Source organism: Physeter macrocephalus, chromosome 7 (genome assembly GCF_002837175.3).
Source record: "Physeter macrocephalus isolate SW-GA chromosome 7, ASM283717v5, whole genome shotgun sequence".
NCBI classification, from domain to species: Eukaryota; Metazoa; Chordata; class Mammalia; order Artiodactyla; family Physeteridae; genus Physeter; species Physeter macrocephalus.
Genome location: NC_041220.1, coordinates 99,453,127 through 99,462,895, shown reverse-complemented (window position 1 = coordinate 99,462,895; position 9,769 = coordinate 99,453,127). Strand labels below are relative to the sequence as shown.

Below are 9,769 nucleotides of genomic sequence, written 5' to 3'. Positions count from 1 at the left end.
TCTGCGACATGTGGGATCTTCCCGGACCGGGGCACGAACCTGTGTCCCCTGCATCGGCAGGCGGATTCTCAACCACTGCGCCACCAGGGAAGCCCTGAATAGGCATTTTTATGTGGGTTTGGAGATAGGAGAGAGGCCCAGGCTGGGGAGAGGAATCTGGAAGTCTTTATAATAGTATCCAATGCCTAGAAACTGGATGTTACATGACAAATGAGTATAGTTTGAGAGGAGATCTCAACTTTATAGTTCCCTAGGGCTCGGGCAACATTTAAGGTTAGAGAGATGAAGAGGAACCAGTAAAGACCAAGGTGAAGTAGATAGTTAGGGGAGAGTGTGATGTCCTAGAAGGCAAGTCAAGATGGTATTTTAGAGAGGCCAGGGTGACCCAACTGTCTAATGCTGGTGACTGGTTGATAAGGATTCATAGTTGACCATTTCTGGCAAGTAAGGAAGTGTTTGGTGACTTTCATGTGCCCTAGTTTATGCACAGGGCAAAGCCTATTGGAGTGGTCCGAAGAGAATTATGGGAGAGGAATTGGAGACAGCCAGTGTAGACAACTCTTTCAAGATTTTATTTTGTTAGGAATAATGGAGAAATGGAGTGGTAGCAAGAGAGGATATGGGGTAAAAAGAGTTTTTGGTTTGGTTTGAATTATTTTAGGATGGAGAAAATTACAGCCTGTTTGAATCCTAATGAGAATGACCCATTTGAAAGGAAAAAATTGAATATAGGGAAGAGAGGGCAGCTGCTAGAGTGCTACTGAGTAGACAAGAGGGGATTAAGTCTAGTGTATCAGTGGAATGCATTTGACTTTTTAACTCCTTTGGACATCTGTTTTTAACATTTGGGCCTAGCTTTACTTGGAAAATATACTTCCCTCCACCTCCCCATGTAAAAAGACAGTGTGATTTATGTAGCCTCTTTGTGTTGTCAAATGTAATGGGATTAAAAAAGCTGCAAGGAATTTTAGTGCAAATTGCTTGCCAACAGGTGAATGGGAGTGCTTTGCATGTTCAACTTGAAAATAACACATGGCAACATGGATTATCATTTTTATGAAGATTATATTAAAAGACTCAACCAATAGTTGAGTCCCCCAACATAAATCCTTACCTTGAAGCATCCTTTAATGTTGCATATGACGTTGCCAAGAAAAAGAAAACATACAATTAGGGAGAACTTGGGGAAGTCATGTGTTCTGGAAATGGTCAAACTGTTTGTGACTTGTATCAAAGGAAGAAAATTAAAACCATGCTTTTGTCAAAAGGCAGTCCTCAGAAATTTCATTTTGTTGTAATTTCCTTTTTTGGAGTACTTGACATCTAATCAGTTCATTTAATGTGCAAGGATTAAATTCCTGACAGTGCTTTGTTTGTATTTATCATCCCATGCTTGTTATCAGAGAAAAATTTCTATTATTGTGAGATCCTTTGGGAAACTTAGAATGTCAAATATTATCTTTAAAATGGTGTACAGTTTCTTTTCAAACAAACTGGAAGAAAAATCTTGGTACTTTGTCCAGATGAATCATTTATAGTGCTTGGCCATACATCTGGTTTTGCTCCAAGATGAATGAATGAATCTCCCTGTGTTATACAAAGTCATTACTATTTATATCAGCAGGTACTGGCATCATTGATTCTGGTAGTAATTCTAAAGGGAGTCTTGTTTACTATTGTGAAATCTATTGGCTTTATACGTGCCCGGGAAATAAAATACTACATTTTCAAAGAGGTTTTGCTAAGAAATTAAACCAGTAAGTTCTCTATTTCAATTTCCTGGCTTTCTAGAGGATGGGTCATTAAGTGCTAGATTGACCCCAGGTCATTACTTTTTATTTAAGTGGAAGAAAAACCTTACTAGAACATTTGATAGTGAAGGGTTCATTTATGTCTAGCTTATTAAGTATAGCGCTTTTTACTCTGAAAATGAGGTAAAACGTTCATTAAGATGCCCTATATACCATTATGAGTACTTCTGAAAAATTGTATTGAGAAGTTGTTGCTTTCAAGTAGAGGAGATTAGAGTTAGACAACTATATAAAATTTCTAGTACTGCAGCAAAAGAAATACCATAGAACTCTTTCCAAAGGCACATAAATTCACTTGACTTTTAAAGACGAAATGTGGATTTTGATCCTTTTAATTTTTGCTGACATAACATCAATAATAAGTGTTTTGGTCATTTCAGACAGAAGAAATGTAATATGAATTTAATGTTTACAAGTGTCCTGGAGCAATAGGAAGTTATTTAATACTAACTCATACCCCATTTGACGGAGCTATAGGAGCCTTGATACTGTTTGCTCCTATATAATTTTTTGTAGTGAAAAAGAATTGTCAAAATCAAGTTCATGTGAAAAATAAATGAATGTTTATTATCAAGACCATTCCATAATTTTACCTTAATTTCAAATCAAAACAGTTAATAGCCTGTCATAGAATTAAAATTTTTAAAAATTAAAGTTTACCTTTTTTTAACTTTAAACAACTTTGATCTCTGAACTTTTTTCAGGGACTAGCTATTAATGTTTGCCTGAAAAAAATAGCTAGGTATAATTTTTTGTACATTAAAAATGTGAATGATACCAGATACAAATGTAGTAAAATAAATTGTATGTGGAATTTTGCCTATATTTTGAATGTTATTATGAGGTAGGCTTTTATTAGATCCTCAAAGGGGTTCGCAATCAAAAGAATTTAACCACTGAATAGATTCAATTACTTATCTTTATAAAGGTATTTTCAGAGCTATCATTGGAAGATTTTAGATTAAGGGAAAAGAGCAGTATTTTGGGGGAGTAAGGAATCAGTTTTTTTTTTAATCAAGTTTTAGTAATAGAAATTGACTTAAGAAATATATCCACACTTGTTAGAAAGGCAGGAGAGGGAAATTATTTCATTTAGAATTCTTTCTTTATCCAATATTGAGAGCTACTGCTAGCCAGTGAGGAACTGAGCAGGACAAGGAAAACCAAGATGCCGTTGAGAGTAGCATGTTTAGAATTTGTAGAGAATAGTCATGACAGTACATTCTTATAAATAAGCATTTGGCTTTGGCAGATTTGCAGGTCTTGCCATAAGAAAATATGTAATAGATGTGTCTTGAAATTTCCTTCGAAGTTTTGTAATTTTGAGCCATTTTTCTCCATTCATTTGACCAACTTGTGGGTGATTTTTCTTCATTCTATGGGCTAAGCTGTATAGCCAAGTAGCTTATCAGTGACCAAAATTTAAGTGCATTAAAAAATATAGTAAATCTTTTCATAGTAGAAATATTCAGCTCTATTTTTTTTATGGCTTTGAAATTTGGTATGTAAGAATTTGGTTTTCTTAAGTCAGGATAGACTCATACAAGCTGCTGGGTTTTATGGATTCAGGATAGACTCATAGAAACTGCTGGGTTTTATGGTTCACTTCCTTTTATAAAGAAGTCCAGTTCAATGAAAACTGAATTCACTATTAATGAAATCTGAATTTATTGAGCTAATAAGAGAAAAATTTCTTTAATGAAACTTGATAACCTAGAAGAGTACTGATGTTCCACTGAATGCTTTTCATTGGTTAGAATGTAATGTTTTTGTCTTGATAGATGGCCCCAAACAATTGCAATATATTGAACAGTTTTTCTAGATCTTAAAAAAATAATAAAATCATAGTTAAACATATACGTTTTTGTATATAAAAGGAACAAATAATATAATTCAGCTTGACTTTAGTTCAGGGAATTTTTTTGACTGAAGGCAATTTTTCTGAAGGAAATATAAAAGTGTCATGGTATAAATAAAAATAACTAAAATAAATCTTAAGTTTTAAAAAATATTTATATAGATTTGACACTGTTGTTGCAATTAGATTAATAGTAAGATATATGTTAATTTTATGTAGCATAAGCAGAATAAAAATATACCTAATTTGGTTTTGGTGGGGGATGTTTCGATTTAGGTTTTGCAAATTGATGATGTGACAATAAAAATAAGTGCTTTAAAGGCAATCTTTGACCAACTGATGGCATTTGGATTTCAACCATTTAAAACGAAAAAAATCAAAGCTATTCAAAGTGAAGGTGCAGAAGTAAACACTAATGAAGAGCAAGAGTCAAAAGAATCTGAAGAGGCTGATACAACCAAGAATGTTCTGAAACTACTTTCTGATTTTTTAGATAGCGAGGTAAGAAATAATCATAGCCCTATTATTGTGAAAGGTTATTGTCAGCATATATATGTTTATCCTCTTTGTATTTTTTAGGCTGAAGTTTGAACTTGGCTAACATTTTTTTTTAATTTGCATTTTGAATATTATAATTAAATCCTACTTTCACTTCTATTATACCTAATTTCTCACTATCAGATTACATTGTGTAGAGAATTGAAGTGTAAACAAAAATGAAATGACTATTGGGAGGGGTTGTTATTTTTTCATCTTTTGTCTCTGTCTTTGTGATCTGTGACTTACAAGTTTTCCCCTGAAGGGTCTTAAAAAATAATTGAAAATAATCTTACATTGGGTGGGTAGAAGTTCTAAGGTATGATATGGGATTAGATCTCTTTTCTTAGGGTACTCATGAACTACATTTTTATAACATGTAAACATTTAAATTATAAAATTTTAATTTTTTTTGTTGAAGTGAAATTGACATTACATTAACAATTTTAGAGTGAACAATTCATTGACATTTAGTACATTAAAAATATAGTGCAACTAGTGCCTCTAATTTTTAAAACATTTTCATTATCCCAAAAGGAATCTACCCATTAAGCAGTTGCTCCCTATTTCCCCTACCACCAGCCCCTAACAACCACCAATTTGCATTTTGTCTCTATAGATGTAACTCTTCTGGATATTTCCTATAAATGGAATCAGAAAATATGTGGCTTTGTGTCTGCTTTCTTTCACTTAGCTTGTTTTCAAGACTGTTGTGGCTTATATCACAAGCCTTCTTATGGCAGAATAATATTCCATTTTATGTATATACCAGAATTTGTTTAGCCATTCATCCATTGAAAGATATTTGGGCTGTTTCCACCTTTTGGCTATTGTGAATAGTGCTGCTGTGAAGATGTATTTGTCTGAGTAGCTATTTTCAATTCTTTTGGGTATATTTCTAGAAGTGGGGTTGCTTGGTCATATATTAATCCTTTGTTGTTGTTTTTAGGATTTTGTCCCTGATCCCTGTCCCAACTAGTTAATTAATACATCCTCACATATTTATCTTTTTTTTTTTTTTTTGAGAACATTTAAGTTCTCTAAGCAAATTTCAGTAATACAGTAGTGTTATCAGCTAGTCACCATGTTTTACATTTGGTCTCTAGAATTCTTTTTTTTTTTTTTTTTTTTTTTAAGTATAATAGAACTGATAGTATACCCTTTTCCATATTTCACCTACCCACCAGTCTGTGGCAACCATTTTTTCTACTCTGTTTCTATGAGTTTGACTTTTTAAAAGATTCTGCATATAAGTCATATCATGCAGTATTTGTCTTTGTCAGGCTGTTTCACTTAGCATAATGTTCTCAGGGTCTACCCCTGTTGTTGCAAATGGCAGGATTTCCTTCTTTTTATGGCTGAATAATATTGCACTATATATCTCACATCTTCATTCATTGATGGACACGTGGGTTGTTTCCATATCTTAGCTCTTGTAAATAATGCTACAATGAACATGGGCATGCAGATATCTCTTTGAGATTCTATTTTCATTTCCTTTGGATATATACCCCAAAATTGGATTGTGTTTTTAATTTTTTGAGGAACTTCATTCTGCCTTCCAGAATGACTGTACCAGTTTACATTCCCACCAACACTGCACTAAGGTTCCCTTTTCTCTACATCCTTACCAACACTTTTCTCGTGTCTTTTTGATAAAGCCATTCTAACAGTGTGAGGTGATATCTCATTGTAGTTTTGATTTGCCTTTCCCTGATGATTAGTGATGTTGAGCAGCTTTTCATGTATCTGTCAGCCATTTGTATGTCTTCTTTGGAAAAATGTTTATCAGTTCCTCTGACCATTTTTTAATCAAATTATTTGCTTTTTGCTATTGTGTTATATGAATTCTTTATATATAATTTTGGATATTAATCCCTTATCAGATATATAATTTGCAAATATTTTCTCCCATTCCATAGGTTGCTTTTTCATTTTGTTGATAGTTTCATTTGCTGTGCAGAAGGTTTTCAGTTTGATATAGTCCCATGTGTTTATTTTTGCTTTTGTTACCTATGTTAAGGAGCTTACTATCCTGTTTTTTGTAGGCATTTCATGATTTCATGTGGTAATTTCTTTAACTTTTTGAGGACCTGCCAAGCTGTTTTCCATAGCAGCTGAACCATTTTACATTCCTACCAACAAAGAACAGGGTTCCATCCTTATCAACACTTGTTATTTTAAAATAATTTTGTTGTTTTATTAATAAGAAAAAATTGTTATTAAAAATTTTAGCCATCTCGTTTTGAATTGCCTTTCCCTAATAACTAATGATGAGTATCTACATGTGTTTTTTGGCTATTTGTATACCTTGTTTGGAGAAATATCTATTCAAATCCTTTGCTCATTTTTAAATTAGGTTGTCCTTTGGAATTCTTTATATATTCTGGGTAGTAGATCCTTAAAAGATAAGTGATATGCAGATATTTTCTCCTGTAGTTTGTCTTTTCAGTTTCTTAAATAATGTCCTTAGATTTTTTAAAAGTTTTAAATTTTGATGAAGACTAATTTATCTTTCCTTTTGCTGCTTGTGCTTTTGGTGTTATATCTAAGAATACATTACCGAATCAAAAGTCATGAAAATTTATCTCTGTGTTTTCTTCTAAAAGTTGTACTCCTTTAGCTTTTAATTTAGGTGGATTGGTGCATTTTCAGCTAATATTTGTATATGGTGTGAGGTAGAGGTCCAACTTCATTGGTTTGCCTGTGGACATCCAATTGTCTCAGCACCATTAGTTGAAGAGACTGTTCTTTTCCTATTGGATTGTTTTAGCACCATTGTGGAGAGTGAGAGAATCAATTGATCATAGGAATATGGGTTTATTTCTAGACTCTCAATTCTTTTCCATTGTTTGTGTCCACCCTTGTGCCAGTACCTGACTGTTTTGATTCATGTAACTTCATAGTAAGTTTTGAAATCAGGAAGTTGAGTTTTCCAACTTTGGTTCTTTATTTTCAGTATTGTCTTGGCTATTTGGGGTATCTTGCAGTTCCTTATGAATTTGAGGATTGGCTTTTCCATTTCTGGAAAAAAGTCTATTGGAATTTTGATAGGGATTGCATTGAATATGTAGATTGCATTGGGCAGTATTGCCATCTTAATGTTATGTTTTCCAGTCCATGAGCTCTCGAATATCTTTACATTTATTTAGGTCATTTTTAATTTCTTTCAGAAATGGTATATAGTTTTCAGGGTACATGTTTTTTACTTCCTTGATTAAATTTATTCCTATATATTTTATTTTGGTTGCTATTGTAAATGGAATTGTTTTCTTAATTTCCTTTTTTGGATTGTTCATTCTTGTTGTATAGAAACTCAACTGTTTTGTGTGTGGATTTGATTTTGTATCCTGCAACTTGGCTGCATTCATTTGTTAGCTCTTGTACAATAGTTTCCGTGTGTGTGTGTGTGTGTGTGTGTGTGTGTGTGTGTTCTTTGGGATTTTTTCTATAAGACCAAGTCATCTGTGAAGAGACAGTTTTAATTCTTCCTTTGCAATTTGAATGTCTTTTGTTTTTCTTGCCTAATATCTCTGGCTAGAACTTGCTGTACAATCTTGAATAGCAGTGGTTAAAGCAGGCATCCTTGTCTTGTTTCTGATCTTAGGGGGAAAGTTTTCAGTCTTTAACCATTGAGTATGATGTAGATTCTTCATAAATGCCCTTTATCATTTTGAAGAAGTTCTCTTCTGTTTTTATTTGAGTTTTTTTTTCCAGTCATAAAAACATGTTTAATTTTGTCAAATGGTTTTTCTACATCAATTGAAATGATTATGTGATTTTTTAAAAAAATTGCTATGGTACATTACATTGCTTGATTTTCTTACGTTGAACCATCCTTGCATTCCTTGGATAAATCCCACTTGGTTATGGTGTATAATCTTTTTAATAAGTTGTTGGATTCCATTTGCTAGTAATTTATTAAGGATTTTTACATCTGTATTCATAAGGGAAATTGGTCTGTAGTTTCCTTGTATTGGTCTTTGTCTGCCTTTGGCATCAGTGTAATACTGACCTCATAAACTGAGATAGGAATTGTTTTCTCCTCTTCTATTATTTTGGAAGACTTTGAGAAAGATTCTTGTCAAGTCTTCTTTAAATATTTGGTAGAATTTACTAGTGAACACATCTGGTCTTGGACTTTTCTTTTGGAGAGGTTTCTGATTTACTTATTCAATCTGTTTATTGTTATAGGTCTGTTCAGATTTTCTATTTCTTCCTGAGTCTATTTTTGTAATTTGTGTGTTTCTAGGAAGTGGTTCATTTCATCTAGGCTGTTTAATTTGTTGGTATTCAGTTCTTATTATTTGTTTATAATCCTTTTGATTTCTGTAAGGTCAGTTGTAATGTCCCTGCTTTTATTTCTGATTTTAGTTATTTGCATCTTCTTTTTTTCTTTGTTAGTCTAACCAAAGGTTTTTCAATTGTGTTCATGTTTTCAAAGAACCAACTTCGGGTTTCATTGATTCTCCCTGCCCCACCCCCGATTTTCTATCTCTTTTTTAGTTCTTTAAAGTGTAAAGTTATTGATTTGAGATTTTTTTTTTAATGTAGGCATTTACTGCTATAAATTTCCCTCTGAACACTGTTTTTGATGCACACCATAAGTTTTTGTTTGTTGCATTTTTTTTTTTTTTTTTTTTTTTGCGGGGCTGTGTTGGGTCTTTGTTGTTGTGCTCAGGCTTTCTCTAGCTGCAGCGAGCGGGGGCTACTCTTCGTTGCGGTACACGGGCTTTTCATTGTGGTGGCTTCTCTTGTTGCGAGCTCGGGCTCTAGGCACGCAGGCTTCAGTAGTTGTGGCTTGCAGGCTCAGTAGTGTGGCGCATGGGCTTAGTTGCTCTGTGGCATGTGGGATCTTCCCAGACCAGGGCTCGAACCCATGTTCCCAGCATTGACAGGCGGATTCTTAACCACTGCACCACCAGGGAAGCCCCCATCTAATTATTTTCTGATTTTCATTTTGATGACTTCTTTGACGTTTGGTGTGTAAGAAGAGTGTATTGTTTAATTTACAGACTTGTGAATTTTACAGTTTTTATCTCTTGTTGCTTTTCAGGTGTATTCCATTGTAGTTGGACAAGATATTTTGTATAATGTCATTCTTTATGAATTTATTAAGACTTGTTTTGGGCCTAATATAGCCTCTGTTCTTGAATGTTCCATGTGCAGTTGAAGAATGTGTGGTCTGCTATTTTTGGGTGGAGTGTTCTATATGTTTGGTAGGTCTAGTTCATTTATGGTGTTGTTCAAATCCTCTATTTCCTTATTGGTCTGTCTAGTTGTTCTGTCTATAACAGAAAGTAGAGTATTGAAGTCTTCAGTTATTATTATAGAACTGTCTCTTTATCCCTGCAATTCTGTCAGTGTATGTTCATATATTTTGGGGCTCTGTTGTTTGTTGTGTATATGTTTATAATTATCTTTTTGATGAATTGACCTTTTTAAAATCAATATTTAATGTCTTTTGTATATTTTTGACTTCACATTTGGACTGCAAAATGGTGGAGATAAGTCCTTCCTTATCAATATTTTCTTTTATCTTTATTGGAGTATAATTGTATCA

General features: G+C 33.3%; 1 protein-coding gene across 3 annotated transcripts in view; it reads left to right on the top strand.

Annotated features, from left to right (window-relative positions):
• NCAPG (non-SMC condensin I complex subunit G) overlaps window positions 1-9,769 on the top strand; it is a 38,899-nt gene that overhangs the window by 19,919 nt on the left and 9,211 nt on the right. For all 3 annotated transcript variants that reach the window (XM_024119427.3, XM_007101874.4, XM_028492101.2), the window contains one exon: window positions 3,946-4,170. In XM_024119427.3, coding sequence (XP_023975195.1) covers window positions 3,946-4,170 — 225 coding nt within the window. The remainder of the gene's footprint in view (window positions 1-3,945; window positions 4,171-9,769) is intronic.